General features: G+C 42.1%; 1 protein-coding gene across 2 annotated transcripts in view; it reads right to left on the bottom strand.

Annotated features, from left to right (window-relative positions):
- Positions 1-2,048: 2,048 nt before the first annotated feature.
- LOC124541911 (acetyl-CoA carboxylase) overlaps positions 2,049-21,568 on the bottom strand; it is a 120,174-nt gene continuing 100,654 nt past the window's right edge. For both annotated transcript variants that reach the window (XM_047119835.1, XM_047119836.1), the window contains 14 exons: positions 21,396-21,566; positions 20,550-20,769; positions 19,174-19,312; positions 17,640-17,853; positions 16,424-16,610; positions 15,193-15,320; positions 13,420-13,534; positions 12,627-12,804; positions 11,449-11,564; positions 10,432-10,524; positions 3,169-3,263; positions 3,019-3,084; positions 2,627-2,944; positions 2,049-2,531 (listed from right to left, as the gene is read on the bottom strand). In XM_047119835.1, coding sequence (XP_046975791.1) covers positions 2,454-2,531; positions 2,627-2,944; positions 3,019-3,084; positions 3,169-3,263; positions 10,432-10,524; positions 11,449-11,564; positions 12,627-12,804; positions 13,420-13,534; positions 15,193-15,320; positions 16,424-16,610; positions 17,640-17,853; positions 19,174-19,312; positions 20,550-20,769; positions 21,396-21,566 — 2,118 coding nt within the window. In that variant the 3' untranslated portion in view covers positions 2,049-2,453. The remainder of the gene's footprint in view (positions 2,532-2,626; positions 2,945-3,018; positions 3,085-3,168; positions 3,264-10,431; positions 10,525-11,448; positions 11,565-12,626; positions 12,805-13,419; positions 13,535-15,192; positions 15,321-16,423; positions 16,611-17,639; positions 17,854-19,173; positions 19,313-20,549; positions 20,770-21,395; positions 21,567-21,568) is intronic.

Genomic DNA, 21,568 nt, shown 5'->3' with positions numbered 1-21,568 from the left:
TATTCATAAATCTATGTGCAGTGCGACACAACTCAGATGTAGCGTCGGCAAATTCAATAAAACCGATCACTGCCGATTCACACAACCAACAGAAACAGCTCCCTATCGCGCCACTCGATGCTATTCGTCGCTATAGACTCTCGCGTCAGCTCGACCCGAGACAGCGAGTGCGTGTAAAGCGACGCGTCGAATTGAATATATGAGGTCGTATGATATTACACGGTATTACGTTTGTGTAAAGATCATATTCGCATGAGAAGTAAATATTGATAGTTAGGGATGGCGTACTCAACTCGGCTGCGATCGGTTTCACGAACATTGCCGACGGCACGTCGATTCGTGTCGCCCTGCGGACTGTTCGATATGTCTCCGCAGCGCACAGAGTGGATTGAAGAGAAAACACTTCTTAGAATCATTAAATAAATTAATTACAAATGTACCCCGATAGTAACTATCACACGTGACGTCATATAAATTATGTATAAGGGAGGCTGTACACTGGGAGCACTCGCGTCTAATGTGACTCTTATATAAGGCTGTTGCTCTAGCTAATTAATGAATGTTCTAAAACATTTCTAACTACTAAACAACCTTCGGACACAACTGTGGTTAGAACTAGTAATTATATAAAGATTAATTAATAAATACACGTAAAATGCAATTAGTTTGAAGATTCCGAACGTTAAACGCGAATGCTCTCTCGGCGCTCTCCTCACAACAACCCAATTATTACATTTTAATTACAGTTACAGTGCGTTATACAGCCTTGACATAGCGAGCGAAGGGGGCGCTACATATATACACATACATATAAACACATATGTATTCAATAACCTTATACACACGTGTACCATATCTCAATGACGGTATTATCATAGCATATAAACGGTTGTAACAATATTGTCTAATATTGGTCCAATAACTTGAAGTACCGTCAGAAAAAAAATGTTTCTTCTCAACTGAATTATATTATAATTTCTTTGTCGAACGCCATCAGCTCGCTATAGAATAGCTGCTCGCAGCGCCGTAAAGCGCCCCAAGCGCTCGCTACGTCACGCCCCACAGCCTCCATCGCGTAACAAACTTACAATTATATGTATATTCTTTCGAGTGGATACTTCGATAAAATTCGCTAACATCGGACGGACCTATATTCATGCAACTTCTACACCGAAATAGGCAACGTTTGAGGATACTATCTACTTATTACAATATTTGTCATGACACAAGACACGCGAGTGCGAACCGATTACCGAAAACGTTTATTCGCTAAGACGACACTAACGAGTTGATTGCGCTTCCAATCATTATTATAATTATTTTTTGGTTCCGAATCAATAGTTTTAGTTGTTCAAATGTGTTGGATTCTAAACAATTATTCTATCACAAATCCCTATTTGATTTCACCCCCAAACAGAGGGGGGTGTAACGGTTACTTTTTACATAAATTTGAACTACGGTCTCGTTATGGTACCACTAATTACATCACAATATACACGATGAATGATATCCAAATCATTCTTGAACATATAGCTATATTTATATATTTATTGCTTCAATATGGCAGTCGCTCTATTCTATTTACATATACAAATCTGTGCGCCATAGTTTCAGGCGCGTCGCTATTCTCGGATCAGAGTTTTACTCGTTTCGCTCGCGTCGCTGAGCCGTGACTTCATACAGCGCTGCGCGCCATTCCGACCGCGAGAGCAGAGATTAACAAACAACTCTTATCGTTGATCTGACGCGATGTCACAGGCCGACAGCTCGTATAATCTGTGACATTCTCTGCGATGTCACTGGCCGACAGCTCGTATAATCTGTGATATTCTCTACGGACGTGGAGTTACGTCTTCAAAGACTGCAAAGTCGTCATCGAAACTTTGATAGTTAAATTCAAAAGGTTGTATTGTAAATATATCATTACACAGTATGAAACAAAGTCGCTTACCGCTGTCTGTCTAAATTACGCAACGGATTTTGATGCGGTTTTCTTTCATAGATAGAGTGATTCGATAGGTTTTTGTATATAAACACTGATACTTTTAGAAGTTTCTAATGTGATATCGTAAATGGGTAAATTCTGTAGTATATTTAGTATCAGCACTGCACCCGTGCGAACCAGGGCGCGTCGCTAGTTAATCAATGATCGTTCGTGGCGCACAGCGCGCTGAATGTTAAAGTCATCTGATAATCTTCACTCTTCGGTCGGAACAGCGCTCTCGTCGCTCACGCAGACATATTTGGCTTAACGACTCAGAGCGGACACGCGAAGTGTGTCGTTCTGTATCGACTGTCACATACAGCTACACGACGGCTCAGCGGGGCGACCGAGGAAACAATTGAACAACTAAAAGTATACAAAATAAATAGTATTTATAAAATCCCAACATTACAATCGACTACACAACGAATAGGATGCACTTTCGTCACGACGTCCCCCCCGGCGCCGATCAGTTGCCGAAGTCCGGCTCCATCCCGAGGGTCGTGAGCTTCCTCACGAACTCCGCGCGCTGAGACGGCGTCAGCTCCTGTGGAGGTGTGCGGAGGTGTGTGGTGTCAATAGCGTATAGCGACAGGAACAGTATGTGTGTATGTAACGCAAGCACAAGGAGCAATCGCTCACCATGACGAGGCGGTTGACGGCCTGCACGACGGCGTCCTGCTTGATGGCGCGCAGGTTGCGCTCGAGCACGGAGTCGTGGTCGTCGGCCTGCGCCTCGAGCCAGCGGCACACGGCCTCGTTGTCGTGCTCCCACTGGTGCGACTGCGTCTCGCCGCGGTCCTCCGTGAACCAGCGCCGCAGCGTGGCGGCGGCGGCGCGCTGGTCCAGCGGCTCGGGCGCCGCCGCCGCCGCCACGCGACGCTCCTGCGCGTTCTGGCGCAGCAGCCGCCGCAGGCGCCAGTGCAGCAGTCGCCGCGATGAGCGCCACGGGATGATGTCCTGCGACAAGGAGACACTCCAGTACACTGCACTTACCGGGCAAAAGTTGCCAATTGTGGAGTCTCGGTACTTACGAATATGCAGCCCTTTTCCAGCATCCTCTCGGCCGTGTCGTGCAGCTCTGCGAACTGGACCGCGATCTGGAAGGAAAAACAAATATATAGTCTGTGCAGGCAGGAATCAAATTAACAACTTTGACCTTGAGCTAGTCTTTAAACACTCACTTCGTGGTATATGGGCGCGAGCTCCTTCTCTCTCGCTTTTATCGTCTTGTCGGCGGCTACCAGCTCGGTGTCCAACTCACGGATACGACTTTCAGCTAAAAGAACAACTCGATTAGACAACACAATGCTATATCTGACATATACTATGTCGACGACCTCCGTGGTCGAGTGGTGTGTACACCGGGTTTTCACGGGTACGCCCCTCCGAGATCCCTGATTTGATTCTAATTATAGTTTTCTATATTGTCTTGGGTATGGGTGTTTTTGGTACCGTCGTCACTTCTGATTTTCCACAACACAAGTGCTTTAACTACTTACATTGGGATCAGAGTAATGTATGCGATGTTGTCTCACAATTAATTATTTATTTATCTGACTTTAATTTATAACAATATCCGTCAATTATAAGTTCCTTGCGAAGGAAGAGCCTTGCAGTGGACAATTACAATCTGTTTTTCCCTTTATTTATCGTTGGTACAAATGCGGTAGATTTAGACTATTACCAAACACCAGGGACCTAGCTGGTGCGTTGCCGACCTTTGAGGAAGGAGTACGCTGTTTTCTTGAAGGTTCCTATGTCGTATTGGTTCGGAAAAACCGCCGGCGAAAGCTGGTTCCACAAAATGGTTGTGCGAGGTTGAAAATGTCTTAGAAATAGCGCTGTTGCGGATTTTTGGACATCGAGGTGGTGCGGATGAAACTTTAAATTTTGGCGAGATGTCTGAAGGTGAAATTCAGCAGCCGGGATTAATACGAACAATTTCTCGGAACATTCGCCGTGAAAAAATCGGTAGAAGATGCAGAGTGATCCAACGTCTCTACGCAAAGCCAAAGGATCAAACAGATCGGAAAGGGCTTGATCGTCGATAACTCGAGCCGCTCTACGTTGGATGCGGTACTCCAATTGAGGCCGAATTTGCGCCTTGTATAGTTTTAGGCGATGGGCCGACGTGAAATACTGTCTCGCCTTGCTGTGTACACCGAACTTTTTTGAAGCCAATTTTGCTTTGCCTTCCCATTGGCCGCGGAACTGAACGAGACTCGAAACATCAATGCCACGTATTCCGATACTTCCTGTAGCGGCAATCGGGATGTTCTCAAATCGTGGAGATACGACAAATGATGTTTTTTTAGCGGTTAACGCGCAAACTTGCGTCTTTTTGGGGTTGAAATGGACTAGATTTAGCCGGCCCCGGTTCGAGACTTCGTTTAACGAAGACTCCATTGCAGACACTAGTTTGTGCCGGTTCCTTCGATTATTTCCCGAGAAATGTTAGCGCGGCCGGTGTTATACACCGGCCGCGGTGTCAACGCTACTGTCATCTGCATAGCAGTGAATGTTCCCGATTTGCAACAAATCATTGATATGCAGAAGAAACAGAGTGGGTGATAGAACGCAGTCTTGTGGAACACCAGCATTGACGAATTTTAAGTCAGAGCATGCACCGTCGACAACGATCTTGATGCTCCGATCAGCCAAAAATCCAATTCCATAATTTTCCGGAAAGCCCATAAAAATCAAAATCAAAATAAACTTTATTCAAGTGGGCTTTTACAAGCACTTTTGAATCGTCATTTAACAATTAAGTGAAGCATCCACCAGTTCTGAAAGTAGATTCTACCGAGAAGAACCGACAAGAAACTCAGTAGTTGCTCTTTTTCAACATTTAAAAAAATACAGTAATGTTAGTTAATACAATTATTTAAATTAATATATCCTGCCTGGAAGTCAACAGGTATTAATTCCACGCCTCTTTATCATCTACAAAATCTTGTATCGAATAATACGCCTTTTTCACCAATGTATTTTTTATAAACGTTTTGAATTTACGAGTTAAAAATGTCTGCGTAATTTTATTATAGAAACGGATACCTTGCCCCAAGAAAGATTTATTGACTTTGCGGAGTCGGAAACTTGGCATTATAAGCTTATCCTTACTTCTAGTGCATATACAATGATTATCACTGATTTTATCAAAGTGATGAATGTTACTGTGAATATATATAATATTGTTGTAAATATCTTGCGACGCAACAGTGAGTATTACTACTTTGTTAAAAACATCCCGAAGAGAGTCTAGCTCCAAGATTATAATTACACCGGATTGCTCTCTTTTGTAAAATAAAGACAGATTCAATATCTGAAGAGTTACCCCAAAGTAATATACCATATTACATAATACTGTGAAATAACCAAAATAAACTAAACGACCGGTATCAATATCAGTTAGTTGTCTAACTTTTCTAACCGCGTATGCTGCGGAGCTGAGTCTTCCTGTTAGGGACGACAAATGGGGACTCCACCGAAGTCTGGAATCCAATTCTATTCCCAAGAACACCGTCGTATCGGCTACACCAAGCCGGCCACCGCTTAAAGAGTTATATTATTATTCTGCTTTCTAACATTGGGTAGGGTAAAAACTACAGATTTTGTTTTTTGAGCATTCAAAATCAAATTATTTACTTTAAACCAATCGTGTATCTGCATAATGCACCTTTCACATCGTCTTAGTCAGTTTTTTTTCTGTCAACCTTAAAAATCAGTGAAGTATCGTCAGCAAACAATACTATATCACAAATACCTTTAACATAGAAAGGAAGGTCATTTATATATACTAGGAATAGAAAGGGACCCAAAATTGAACCTTGTGGAACACCCACTTTTAACTTGGATCCAGAAGACTTCATTCCATTAATGAAAACTTGCTGGATACTTAAGTATGAAGCAATGAGATCTTACTCTAACGCCGTAATATTTGAGCTTATAAAGAAACGTCTCGTGTTGTACCAAAATGGATAAGAAGTTGATTTAAAATATTTTTTCGAAAATTTTACTTAAAGATGGGGGTATTGAAATAGGCCTGTAATTACTGGGTTCGCTTATATTTTCATTCTTAAAAAGTGGTAAGACTTTGCTACATTTTAACAAGTTAGGAAATGAACCCGTGCCCAAACTCTTGTTAAAAATTACTGCTATATACGGAGTAATATCATATATGATGTTATTTATGTCGTTAGTTTTTTTAATATTGAGTGTTTTAAATACTTTTATTACATCTATTGCAGAAACTGTTTCAAATAAAAAATCAATAACGCATTTAGAAACATTTTTATTTACTAATCTAGCTGCATCTAATGTAGATAATTTTAAATGAGATGTTATTTTATTAGGTATGCTATCAAAAAATATTTCAAATAAATTTGCAACTTCTAATTCAGAATTTGTGTATCTACTGCCTGTGTTTTATTTGATTGGTATAATTTCCTTTTTAGGTTTTCCATTAACACTTCCAATAATGTCCCAAGTGGCCTTTATTCTATTATCGGAAGTCAAAATTTTGTTCTTTATGTATAAAGACTTAGCATAAATACATACTGTTTTAAATATTTTGGAATATTTATTGACGTAGGAAGGAAGATTCAAAAGAACGGCTTTGTGCCACACGCGATCGATTTCAAATGCCTCACCCTTGCTCTCAACTGCTTCCGCCTAACTATGAGTAAGGTAAACCCCCCGACGAAAACGGACCCCCAACGAAAACCGTACTGGCAGTCGCTAATCAGCTGGTTTTCTCTAGATACCGCAGGAGCTGGCAGTTAATAAGGGACTCCATTACCTTGAAGAACAAGGAGGTGATGGCTATAGGCCTATAATTGGACGGGTCTGAGCGGTTGCCTTTTTTAGGGATCGGATGCACCAAAGCAGTCTTCCAGGAGTTCGAGACGACGCCTAATGCTTAGGTTTGCCGGAAAAGACGCATTAACACGGGTGCCAACTCGGGAGCACATGTCCTTAGCACGATTGGAGGTGGACCATCGGGTCCACTCGACTTTTGAATGTCCAAGGAAAGAAGTGCTTTCCGAACTGCACTTTGCCGAAATTTAACCTCCGGCATCGTCGTATCACACCGCGGGATTGATGGTGGTGACTTTCCTCGGTCATCCAGAGAAGAGTTCGATGCGAAGAGAGACCCTAAAAGATCGGCCTTCTCCTTCGCGGTATGGGCCAATAACTCACTGTCCCGTTGCAAAGATGGAAAGGAAGGCTGACAGAAATTCCCTAGGACAGCCTTAGCGAGAGACCAGAACGCACGTGTTCCTGATGGGAAGCGCACCAGTCTCTCGCCAATTCTGCCAATGTACTTCGACTTCGCCTGAGCAATCACGTTTTTGAAGGACCTAGAGGCAGAGTTATATTCCTTTCTGAATGTGCTGGTGTTTGCATCACGAGACGCCGATGCGTTAGCCCAGTCTTGGTAGCGTTCCCATTTTCGGCGTAAAGCCGTCTTACAGAAGCGACCAAACCAGGGCTGGGACGTGCCACCGATGGGTACCGCAGAATATGGAATGAAAAGTTCCATACCCTGAAGTACCACATCGGCGACAGAGTCAGCAACAACGCTCGGATCATCCATCGAGAAACAAACCCGCCCCCATGGGTAAGACGCAAAGAAGGACAGCATCCCATCCCAATCTGCTGACTTGTAGTGCCACACGCGATGGAGGCGAAACGAGGTCGGGAGTACCGTGCAACCGGCACTGTACTCCGGACGAGACAGTGGTCCGACGAGCCCAGAGGGGATGCGAAGTCAACAGAAGGTCCAATAGGGAAGGTGTATAATCCACTCCACATCCGGTATTCGCGTTGGCGAGGTGAGTTGTGTCAAATTATATGGCAAAGCGAAGTCGAGAACAGATCTAGCCGCATGATGGTGCGTGATCCAGGCCACTCTGTATGATGGGCATTGAAATCGCCCAGAATGATGATATCTGCAGTAGACTCCAATTAGACGTGATCAACCGGTCGGTTTCGGCATTACCGCTGTGGGACCTATAAAGGCACGCGTAGATTCGCGGATGGTCTTCGCAATCTACACGCAGCCAGATAATTGATAGGTCCTGCCCTTCAAGGCTGCCGAGGCGTCGAGAGCAGATATCATCTCTAAACGCACACCCCAGCTTGTGGTACAAAAGTGTGCTCCAATTTGTACCCAGGGTAAGTGAGAAAAGACAAGATATCTGGGTCTTGGTAAGAAAGAGCAAGGCCGGCTTCGCCGTTTCAAGGTGAAAGTGAACGGCATTCAATTCAAGTCCACAGCGAGAGTGGTAGGGGTTGCCTTATGATGCCTACTCCGCTTGCCCCGAACAGTGGCGAGCGCAAAACTGACCCCCCCCCCCCCAGAATTCGAAGAGCAGTCTAGAAATCCCTGCTCAGGTGGTGTACGTCCTGAGCATGCCCAGAGAGGCATTCTCCACCGCAGTCGCTGATGGTACCCTCGTGGGGTAATGTCAACAAACTCTGCACAACCATATTTTGTGGGAGAGGGATTGGACCACCGGAACTCTCACTTACCGGACGAAACGCAGTAGCATAGCTACCACTTTACGCCGATTTTAAGTAGGGTTGTTGAGGAAGTGATTATGAGGAAGAGGAGGAGGAAGAGGATTTGTCATGCGCAAATTTTGAGGATGAGGATGAGGATATTTTTCGAGAAAGAGGATGCGGATGAGGAAGCGGTAGAGAAAGCGGATTAGGAAGATAGGAAATTATAAATACTAGCGGACCCAACCGAAAATTGTTGTCCTGTTTATACATGATATTTATACACTAAAAATATAATTAAACTATTCACAAAACACACAGTAAGAATCATCAAAATCGGTCCAGCGGTTATGAATGAGTTCAATAACACAACACAAGCACACCAAAAAGATGAGTGAATAATACAATTTATTTTAGGAATTCAAATGATATATAGTAAATATTAAGAATGCCGTCTTTATTTCTTTATTAATTACTTAAGTGGAATATTTTATTAATCAAAATAAAGGAATTGAATACTAATTAATAATCAAAATTATTTATACGGAGGTTATTTTTTATAAAAAATAATTTGGACGCTGTTTCCCCTGTAGACCGGTTTCTTAACTCATCATATACTAATCCAGCATTGCTAAAACGTCGTTCACTGGGCATACTTGATGGAGGACAAGATAGGTATTGACGTACAGCTCCGTAAAGCTCCCAAATATTACTGATAATTTTTCCACCATAGAAGACTGTGTGCTTGTGTGAGATGTTAATTCGTTTTTATTTAATGTCGTTATTTAATAGCAACTTTAGTACCACGCACCTATCTTCTATTGGTAAACTTTCATTTTCATCATCAATTTTTCGTTCAGAGGCTAGCATTTCGGCTAACATTGAATGTACAATCTTATCCGTGGAAGCGGTGACTGTCGGGCAGGATGTGTCTACTACAGCTCCAGATTTCTCATAAATTCCTCTTTAATTTTGAGGAGGCGATAGCGGAAGAGGATTTTGAATTTTTATTTATGAGGATGCGGTATCGGTTGAGGAACCCAAACTATTGAGGAATTTTCGCATTATGAGGAAGCGGAAGAGGAATCCTCAGCAACCCTAATTTTAAGTAAGAGACTGGTACTTATCCGGGCGTGCCGGCCCATTCGACTGCACTAGGTAAATATAATCGTTTATAACGTCGAGTGCAGCCTTAAACCTTTTCCTAGATATAAGAATTTGTTTAATATGCAGCGCCAATATCTATGAGCGATGTTGCCTTACCTAGTAGTCAATTAGTCTACCTTCCTAGATTATTTTTTGTTTTTATTTTTTTATGTTATACTTTGGCGGACGAGCATATGAGCCACCTGATGGTAAGTAAGTCACCATTACCATAGACAATGACTCTGTAAGAAATATTATAATTCCTTACATCGGCAATGTGCCACCAACTGGGAACTAAGATGTTATGTCCCTTGTGCCTGTAGTTACACTGGCTCACTCACCCTTCAAACCGGAACACAACAATATTGAGTACTGTTATTTGGCGGTAGAATAAAGGCTCGCGCAAACTATAGCCGCGTCGGGCCTCAACGCATCGCATTGCAAAAATTGCGCCAAAGCATATAGCAGGCGCATCGGGCCGCACCGCAACCTAATATCTTATAATCAGTCAGGTTTTGGCAATCTAAGAAGATGGATAGTTCTGACGAACAGCACTCATTCAGCCGTCTACTTGTTGCGTCTGCTAACGCACACTGAGACGGGCCGCATTGCAACGCATAACATCGCCGCAAAAATACGCCTGTCTGATTCAGGAGATTTTTTGTTATGCGTTGCGGCCCGCCTCATTGTGCGCTTATCTTAACTGATGAGTGGGTGGTACCTACCCAGACGGGCTTGCACAAAGCCCTACCACCAAGTTTTAACATAATTATTTATAATCTGTATGTACTCACCCTGTTTCCCGGCCTCCGTCTTGATGAGGACGTCGTCTATTGAACCGCGTCGGTCCAGATTCTTTGATATCTCTTTTATTTGGTCCTTAATTTCTGTAACAAACAAATAAAATATCATTAATAATATTTATATATTATATACTCTTTATTGCACACCAATATAGACAAAATTAATGTACAATAGGCGGCCTTATCGCTAAAACAGCGATCTCTTCCAGACAACCTTTGGTAGGGGAGAGAGATAGGATGGTAGGGGTGTACAAATTATTTAATACATAAAAAATAGATACAATATATATATATATGTATTTATACGATACATAAATAAATATTCCATAAATATATAATAATATAATATACATACACAAATATATACATTTATAATAGTTAATGTTTTTAAGACATAGTTATATAAGTAGAATATGTATGATTATTATGGTTTAAAATTATTATTTGAATACTAGTTGTTGCCTGCGGCTTCAGTCGCGTTTCAGGGCTGTGTTGGTTGTCATGTGTCAGGCAAAAAAAGTAGCTTATGTCCTTCTTTGGACTTCAAAGTTGCTTCAGACCAAATTGCATCAAATTCGGTTGAGTGGTTTGATTGTAAAAGAACGACAGACAGAGAGACATACAGACAGTTACTCCCACATTTATGATATTATTTTATTTTTATAACTCTTAATAACAGAGGAAAACAAAAGAGTAAGTCTGAATTATATGTTAATAAAAATAAAAAAAATAACTAATTGAAGGCATTCAATAGGCAAAGCCAAAACAAAATAGAACAGGCCAATACCTTTCTCTTCTGTATATCAACTAATTGGAATCAAATGACAAGCTTTAATAAAAAAAAAAATTGAAAATAACAATAGCAAAATATATCCAAAACTGGCAAAGTCACGATAATAGATAGTTTGTAGTAGTAATAATAATTTATTATCAGTTCTAGTTCCAATCAATACTAGTTCATTGAGTGGTAGCAATGAGTGTGATGTGAGGATGGAGTCCAGGACTTACCCGAAGCCCTCGCCCCCAGCCTGAGAAGCTCGGGGTCGAGTCTGTGCATCGTCTTCAAGATATCTCTCTGCTTGAATTTGACCTCCACGATACCCTCAGCTTCTAGGACTCCGCCCCTGAGAGTAACAATAAGCATTTGAATGTTTTTATCATGAGACTCCATGAGAAAATAGGTCATCTGTAACTGGTAGTAAAGTAACAGCCTGCACATTTCCCACTGCTGAGATAAGGCCTCTTCTTCCATTAAGAAGAGGGTTTGGAACATATTCTACCACGCTGTTCCAATGCAGGTTGGTGGAATGCACATGTGGCAGAATTTCGGTGAAATTACATAAGCAGGTTTCCTCACGATGTTTTCCTTCACCGCCGAGCACGAGATGAATTATAAACACAAATTAAGCACATATGTATAGTGGTGCTTGCCTGGGTTTGAACTCGCAATCATCGGTTAAGATGCATGCGTTCTAACCTCTGAGCCATCTCAGCTCGTAACTGTAACTGGTCATCATCGCTCATAGTTACAGGCGATTTAATAAATTTTACTGAAGCCTTACAAAGCCAATGCGCCACCGATCTAAGAGCTAAGATGTTGTGTCCCTTGTGCCTGTAGTTACACAGGCTCATATTATAAGTGAGGGGTTATCGACCCGGACTGGCCTATATAGCCTTACCATCGACTATATAGCAGACGTGAAATTATGATTTTACTTAATTTTTACACATTTTCATAGATTTGTTTGAAGACGCACGTTTTTTTACTTGGTGGTAGGGCTTTGTCCAAGCCCGTCTGGGTAGGTACCACCCACTCATCAGTTATTCTACCGCCAAATAACAGTACTCAGTATCGTTGTGTTCCGGTCTGAAGGGTGAGTGAGCCAGTGTAACTACAGGCACAAGGGACATAGCATCTTTGTTCCCAAGGTTGGTGGCACATTGACGATGTAAGGAATAGTTATTATTTCTTACAGCGTCATTGTCTATGGGTGATGGTGACCACTAACCATCAGGTGGCCCATATGCTCGTCCGTCAACCTATACCATAAAAAAAAAACTTCTTTACCGATAAACGCAAAATTGAAACTGAACGAGCATTATTTATATATCAGAGCCTGCACTATGGTGCAACAAGATCTTAAGGTTTCTGACAAAAATGGGACTTTAGCGGGGTGTCCACTGACCTGGCCTCAGGGTCAGCGTACATCTCCATGCGCAGGTTGTTGACGCTGGGGTCCACTACGGCCCAGGCCCCCCCACGCAGCTCGGCCCCGGGGGGGATGTACACGAGCACGGGGGCGGTGGCGCCGCGCAACGCTCGCACTATCTCCGCTCCGAACTTTAGGATTTGCTCGTACATATCTGCCAGAAATTAAATACTCATAAGCCTGTATATTTCCCACTGTTGGGCTAAGGCCTTTGTGAAGATGGATTGGAACATATTTTACTATGCTGTTTCAATGTAGGTTAGTGGACATGTGGTAAAATTTCGTTGAAATTAGACACATAAATATGAGACAACATCACATACATTACTCTGATCCCAATGTAAGTAGCTGAAGTACTCGTGTTATGGAAATCAGAAGTAACGACGACACAAACACCCAGACCCAAGACAACATAGAAAACTAATGGTAATCTACATCGACTCGGCCGGGAATCGAACCCGGGACCTCAGAGTGGCGTACCCATGAAAACCGGTGTACACACCACTCGACCATGGAGGTCGTCGAATACAGATGTTTTCCTTAACCGCCGAGCACGAGATGAACTATAAACACAAATTAAGCACATAAGTATTCAGGGGTGCTTGCCTGGGTTTGAAACCACATTCATCGATTAAGATTTACGCGTTCTAACCACTGCGCTATATCGGCTTCTATAGACATATAACTATACATTAATTAATCTAATCTCTGGCACCATCAAGATGGTCAAACAATAATTATCTCGGAGGTTCTGAGGACAAGATCTCACCCTTCTGTCCTCCGCTGAAGCCTCTCCAGTTAGCGAAGATGAGTATAGGGAGGTTCTCGCGCGAGAAGTCGTTGATGGCCTGTGCCGTCTTATACGCCGAGTCCGGGAACCAGACCTGGGGACGGGCATGTAATTATTGACATTATGAGACATTTTAATTATACGGATTTTACATGCGATGTTTCATTCAATTATATTTAGCATGTTGTTGTATGACAGTCAAACTCCACTAATGTATTAGGTTGGACGGAAAGTTCTGTGGTATTTAAAATAAGTAGGTAATGTATTTAATTAACATGACTTTGTATTTTTTGAATGTTAAAAAAGAGTAACTACTGAGTTTCTTGCCGGTTCTTCTCGGTAGAATCTACTTTCCGAAACGCTGGTAGCTTCACTTAATTCTAAAATGACGATTCAAAAGTGCTTGTAAAAGCCTACTTGAATAAAGTTTATTTTGATTTTGATTTTTGTAAATTAAAATAAAAAATCTGGCAGATGAGTCATTAGGATTTTTAACTGCAAGTTGGCAACAAGTTGTTACAAATAACGGGGTATAGTACGACAGAACTTGGATCGTCGGCAAAATTGGTAAAACCGATGTCATGCGAAATAAGTACGCTGTCTCAAATTATCAATGTTTATTTTTTATATCACTATGATCTTTGCACAAACGTAATAACGTGTAATATCATACGACCTAATACATTCGTCAATTCGACGCGTCGCTTTACACGCACTCGCTGTCTCGGGTCGAACTGACGCGAGAGTCTATAGCGACGAATAGCGTCGAGTGGCGCGATAGGGAGCTGTTTCTATTGGTTGTGTAAATTCGGCAGTTTCTTTTTCAAAGTCAAAAACCATTATTCAAAATGGAAGTATTTACACTTTCTTATTGATAGTCGAAAATCTACCACCGGTTCGGAATATAATACCTCAGACCTGAGAAGAAACGTCGAAAGAAACTCAGCGGGATCTGTTTTTTTATATAATATTAATTTACAATATACAATAATAAACATGTTTTTGTTATTTGAAACAGCCTGGAGGCGATCATCTCATTCCCAAGGTGTGTGGTCAACTAAAAAGTCATTAGCGTTGTAATATCCTTTAGCACACAAACGCTCTTTAACGATTCTTTTGAATTTTATAGTTGAATATTGTTGAACGTTTTCTGGCATCCTGTTGTAAAACGTATACATTACCCCAAACGGAACTCTGTTGATTCTAATACATATAATGCTTCCCCGTTTAAAAGTACATTCGTTTTGACACATCTTTCATTGGAAGTAGTGAATTTAATACATTTTGTCTTTTTACTATTTAACATTAATTGATGTGGCAGGTCATTTATATAAACAAGAAAGAGAAATGGACCGAGAATTGATCCTTGAGGGACTCCCACAGCCTAACCTGAGCCCCGGGAGATCCCTTTCCATTTACATCAACCCTCTGAATCCGATTGCTTAGATACGAAATCAGAAGACTGAGTGCAGTGTCCCTGATTCCATAATAACGTAGCTTCCTAACCAAAGTTTCGTGTTGCACGCAATCAAAGGCCTTAGGTAAATCACAAAAAATCCCTAAGGCATCCTGTGACTCCTCCCAGGCTCTTTAAATATTTACGAGCTCAACACCAGCGTCAGTGATCCAGAAAAAGGAAAAGGAATTCAAATAGTTTCTTTAAAAATACAACAGAACTTTTCCTCCAACCTATATATAAGTTATTATACATATATATATATATATATATATATATATATAAGTTCCCTTCACCTGTCCGGCTTGTTGCACAGTCTTCGATTCCGAGTCGTAATTGGCGGGATCAGCTGGTAACGTGATTTCCACCGTTCGCGTCTCCACCGCAATCACCCCCACTGGGATACCACCCAGCCGACCACGACCTGTAGACCATTTATATGTTTTTATTGTATAATTCGCTTATAGCGAATGGTGATACGTCCTTTGAGAGGGCAATGTTGGGAAAATGAGTTGATATACAAGTTGTTGAAGCATTATGAATGAATGAATTAATTAATTATACTTAATTGCACACCACAAATAAAAAACAGAAAAAGAAATACAAAAAGAACACAGTATTAATTAAACGAGTAACACAAAATTAATAAAATACAAAAAAATAATATAAAAAAGAAGTACATTAAAAGTGTAGTACAACGAGCGGACTTATGGATTATTAGCCATCTCTTCCAGACAACCCAATCAAAGGGAGATTTCAAAACCATCGGCGTAGGCGGTGCAGTCATAAACTTACATACAAATATTTACACACTAATACTTATACTTACTATATATATTAGTAATATATATATATATCGCTATCATACACTATCGTCATTACCATTGTGCGTTATCGTCACAAACAGAATTTGATGTGGGTAAAACCGCAGCTTCGGCTAGTATTGTATAGATTATTCATGACTCAATATAAGTACGAAATACTACACTCATATTCGACTACTGTAAATGCACGGTTATGGATATAGCAGGATAAGGGACATAAGTGAGTGAGTTCGAGAATACAAGCAGTCGAGAAAAACATTTGAACATCCAAATCATCGCAGGCTTCTGTTTATGCCCGAATTTACGATCTAGGTGTTCTGTTGAAGTTTATACTGCCTTTTTAAAATAACAACAACAACAGCCTGTAAATTCCCACTGCTGGACTGAAGGCCTTCTCTCCCTTTGAGGAGAAGGTTTGGAACATATTCCACCACGCTGTTCTAATGCGGGTTGGTGGAATACACATGTGGCAGAATTTATATGAAATTTGTCACATGCATGTTTTCCTTCACCGCTGAGCACGAGATGAATTATAAAGACAAATTATGCACATGAACCAGCTTGCCTGGGTTTGAACACGCAATCATCGATTAAGATGCACGCGTTCTAACCACTGTGCCATCTCCCTTGCCCGGCTAGCTCAGTCGGTAGAGCATGAAACTCTTTTAAAATAAACGTCGGCTCAACCAAGGTTCGTACTGACCGGTGATGACAGTCTGCGCCCAGGGTTTCATGATCTCGTCGAAGGAGCCCGCGTCCAGGAATCCGGCGCGAGCGTTATCGCCCGTCAGCATGAGTCGCGGGTCATGCGGGCCTCGGGGAGGAACCCACTCTACGGGCCGGTCCACGGGATCGGCGCACCTCATGATGGGCACCATGCTCATCTTGTCCTGAAAATCAAAATCAAAATAAACTTTATTCAAGTAGGCTTTTAAGCAGCAGAGATGGCCCAGTGGTTAGAACGCGTGCATCTTAACCGATGATTGCGGGTTCAAACCCAGGCGAGCACCGCTGATTCATGTGCTTAATTTGTCTTTATAATTCATCTCGTGCTCAGCGGTGAAGGAAAACATCGTGAGGAAACCTGCATGTGACAAATTTCATAGAAATTCAGCCACATGTGTATTCCACCAACCCGCATTGGAACAGCGTGGTGGAATATGTTCCAAACCTTCTCCTCAAAAGGGAGAGGAGGCCTTTAGCCCAGCAGTGGGAATTTACAGGCTGTTACTTTTTTTTTTTTTAAGTAGGCTTTTATAAGCACTTTTGAAACGTCATTTTACAAATAAGCGAAGCTACCACCGGTTCGGAAAGTAGACTCCACCGAGAGGAACCGGCAAGAGACTCAGTAGTTACTCTTTTTTAACATTTAAATAATACAATGTCATGTTAGTTAAATACAATTATTTCAATTAATTTATCCTGCTTGGAAGTCAACAGGTATTAACTCCACGCTTTATCATCTACAAAATCTTGTATCGAATAATTTGCTTTTTCTACCAATGCATTTTTTACAAACGATTTGAATTTACTAAACGGCAAAGTTAAAAATGTCTGCGGAATTTTATTATAGAAGCGGATACCCTGCCCTAAGAAGGATTTATTGACTTTGCCGAGTCGGAAACTTGGCGTTATAAGCTTATCCCTACTCCTAGTGCACATACAATCATTATCACTGACTACAATAATAATAATTAATGATTTTAAGATATAGCTATATAAGTAGAATATGCATATTATGCTTAAAAATTATTATATGAATACTAGTTATTGTCCGCAGATTCAGTCGCGTTTTAAGGCTGGGTTTGTGTGTGTGTGTGTGTGTGTGTGTGTGTGTGTGTGTGTGTGTGTGTGTGTGTGTGTGTGTGTGTGTGTGTGTGTGGGGGGGGGGGGGGGGTGTCTGCTAAGCGCGCACGTACCTTGGGCACGTAGGACAGCCAGCGCACGGCGGTTCGCACGGCTTCCAGGTCGGTGGGGGCCACGGCGTGCGTGACGCCATTGTTGTGCATGATCTGCACGCCGCCGAGCTGGTTGTTGCTGGCGTACACGGCGCGGCCCAGCACCTTATTGAGCGCCGCATAGCCCGTCAGGATGATGTACGACGAATCCACCTGGATCACGCGGTGCCCGAGCCTGGGGGGGAGCGGAACATTAGACCCATCATACCCTCATCTGCTTCGAATTGGGACTTCTCATCCAATCATCGATCTCAATATCTTAACACAAAACAAATCTATGTAATCCTAGTAGTCACCCTCAACATGCCTGGGGGAGCGCAACGTTAGACCCATCATATCCTCATCTTCTCTTCGAATTGGGACTTTTCGTCCGATCATCGATCTCAATCTCTTAACACAAAACAAATCTATGTAATCTTAGTAGTCACCCTCAACATGCCTGGGGGGGAGCGCAACATTAGACCCATCATATCCTCATCTTCTCTTCGAATTGGGACTTCTCATCCGATCAACGATCTCAATATCTTAACACAAAACAAATCTATGTAATCCTCCGAGCCTGGGGGGGAGCGCGATATTAAACCCATCATATCCTCATCTTCTCTCTCTTGAGACTTCTCGTCCGATCATCGATCTCAATCTCTTAACACAAAACAAATCTATGTAATCCTCCGAGCCTGGGGGGGAGCGCGATATTAGACCCATCATATCCTCATCTTCTCTCTCTTGGGACTTCTCGTCCGATCATCGATCTCAATCTCTTAACACAAAACAAATCTATGTAATCCTCCGAGCCTGGGGGGGAGCGCGATATTAGACCCATCATATCCTCATCTTCTCTCTCTTGGGACTTCTCGTCCAATCATCGATCTCAATCTCTTAACACAAAACAAATCTATGTAATCCTAGTAGTCACCCTCAACATGCCTGGGGGGAGCGCAACATTAGACCCATCATACCCTCATCTTCTCTTCGAATTGGGACTTCTCGTCCGATCATCGATCTCAATCTCTTAACACAAAACAAATCTATGTCACCCTCGTCTTCGCTCATGTTTTAAGGGCTGTGATTGTCATGTGTCAGGCAAAAAAGGAGAATTTGTCCGTCACCAAATTTCATCGAATGCGGTTCAGCGGTTTGGTCGTGAAAGAGCGTGAATACTTGGTGCAAGCCCGTCTGGGTAGATACCACCCACTCACCAGTTATTCTACCGCCAAACAACAGTACTCAGTATTTTTGTGTTCCGGTTTGAAGGGTAAGTGAGCCTGTGTAACTACAGGCACAAGGGACATAACATCTTAGTTCCCAAGGCTGGTGGCGAATTGACGATTTAAGGAATAGTTAATATTTCTTACAGCGTCATTGTCTATGGGTGATGGTGACCACTTACCATCAGGTGGCCCATATGCTCATCCGTCAACCTATACCATATAAAAGACAGAGTTACTTTCACATGTATAATATTATAGATAAATGAATATAACATGGTGCCCACCTGACCACATAGGATCCAATACCGATAGCTCTGCACGTGACCACAGAGATGGTGACGACGTCCTCGTAGGCCTGCGCCGTCTCGCCGGCGATGAGCCCGGCGTCTCGCAGGCACTCCACGCCCAGACCGTCTTCCTTGCCTGCGAGCAGGAATGACCAGTAAGAATGGGAATATGATCCCTTAAAGTTAGTTATAACTAAAGGCCATATACACCAATATACACATTATCTGTTGTTGTTAGCTGTGAAATTATATATTTAAACTCAAACTCAAACTCAAACTCAAATTCCTTTATTCAATATAAAAGCATTACACTTACTTATTGATTGTCAAATAAACACTACCACCGGTTCGGAAAAAGGAACACCCTGACCTGAGAAGAACCGGCGAAAGAAACTCAGCGGGTCTTTTTTTTCTGTTATTTTTTTTGTCAAATTTATAAGGTACATAGTAGTATATGATTAGAAATAGCCAGGAGGCGATCGTTTCATTCCCAAGGTGTGCTATCAAACATAAACTCGCTAATTGTATAGTAACCTTTTGCACACAAGCGTTCCTTAACAATTTTTTTAAATTTGGCAACAGAAGCATTTTGAACGCTTTCTGGGATCCTGTTGTAGAAGCGTATACATTGCCCCACAAAAGAGTTACTGACTCTATGCAGTCGAGTAACAGGAGTAACAAGATTGTGTTTGTTCCTTGTACCAATGTTATGAGAATCACATTTTCTCATAAAAACATTAATATTTTTCCGTACATACAAAACATTACAAAATATGTATTGAGAAGCAACAGTCAATATCTTAATTTCTTTAAATCTATGCCTTAATGATTCCTTGGCTCCTAGGTTATAGATTGCGCGAATAGCCCTCTTCTGCAGCACAAATATAGTTTGGATAGCGGCTGCGTTACCCCAAAGCATAATACCGTAGGACATTATACTATGAAAGTAACTAAAATATACGTATCTAGTATCATTTGATCCCTCCCCCCTTTGCATCTTATATTGGCATATTTCTTTAAGACGACTATTGTTCACAAATTAACATAATATATTACCTAGTTATAGTTACTTTACAAAAACAAAAAATATGTTTTTTTTATACTTAAATATATCGGAAAATTTGGTATAAAAAAGATGGCAAATTTTGTTCTCTACAAAAAAGATTTCTTCGGTATTTAAAGTATAACCGTTTCCGAGATATATGCAAAAAAACTTTTTCCAAGATGGCGGCTAACGCTCGCAGTTTCGGACGACAGAAACTCGGTTTTATACTTAAATTCTATCACTATATCTATATCACGTAGAAGGATTTTATGCAGAACGGATATCTAAAAATCTTGGACTATAGAGCGTTTTATATATGAGCTGGTACCTATGATGTCCGTGATGCGGTATCGGGCTTCGCCCTCGTCCTCGATGAGCTCAGTCTTGACGCAGTTGAGCGCGGCCAGGCGCGAGTAGGCCTCTGGCGACAGGTACAGGTAGCGGAAGCCTCGCTCAGGGCGCTCGCCATCCACCCACGCCACCTGGAATTCGCCCTTCAGCTCCTCCGCCACGCCGATACGCGCTCCGGAGTTCACGCTCACGTACAGCTGGAAAATATCATTCGAACTTTCATTCATTTCATTCAAACAATAAACTTGACTGGATCAACACAATATAGTACGACACAACTTAGATGTCGCATCGGCAAAATTCGTAAAACCGATCACGTCCGAATTGAGTACGCCATCCCAAATTATCAATATTTACTTCTCATGCGAATATGATCTTTACACAAACGTAATAACTTGTAATGTCATAAGACCTAATATATTCGTCAATTTGACGCGTCGATTTACATGCACTTGCTTTCTCGGACGCGTGAATCTATAGCGACGAATAGCGTCGAATGGCGCGATACGGAGCTATTTCTATTGGTTGTGTAAATCGGCAGTAATCGGTTTTATTTTCATTCCATTGCATTTTCCGATGCTACATCTAATTTGTGTCTTACTATACGCTATCCCAAATTATCAGATCCCAAATATCTATCCCAATTTGACGCCTCGCTTTACACGCACTCGCTGTCTCGGGTCGAGCTGACGCGAATCTATAGCGACGAATAGCGTTGCATAGCGCTATAGGAAGCTGTTTCTATTGGTTGTGAATCGGCAGTATCGGTATATTGAGTTTGCCGATGCTGCATCTGAGTGTTGCCTGTAAAGTGTGAGCGTACCCGGGGTATCTTGCGCTCTCGCGCGTACTCGGAGGCGCGGTAGAAGAGCCAGTCCTCCTGCGGGCCGAAGGAGCCCATGTAGTGCGTGAGGTCGTTGGCGATGAGTACCACGTCGCGGCCCTGCGGGCACTCCGGCGTGCACAGCGACAGGCGCCACGCCACCATGCCCACCT

Source organism: Vanessa cardui, chromosome 29, assembly GCF_905220365.1.
Source record: "Vanessa cardui chromosome 29, ilVanCard2.1, whole genome shotgun sequence".
NCBI lineage: Eukaryota > Metazoa > Arthropoda > Insecta > Lepidoptera > Nymphalidae > Vanessa > Vanessa cardui.
The sequence above is the reverse complement of the archived record's forward strand: the minus strand, read 5'-3'. Positions and strand labels throughout refer to the sequence as shown.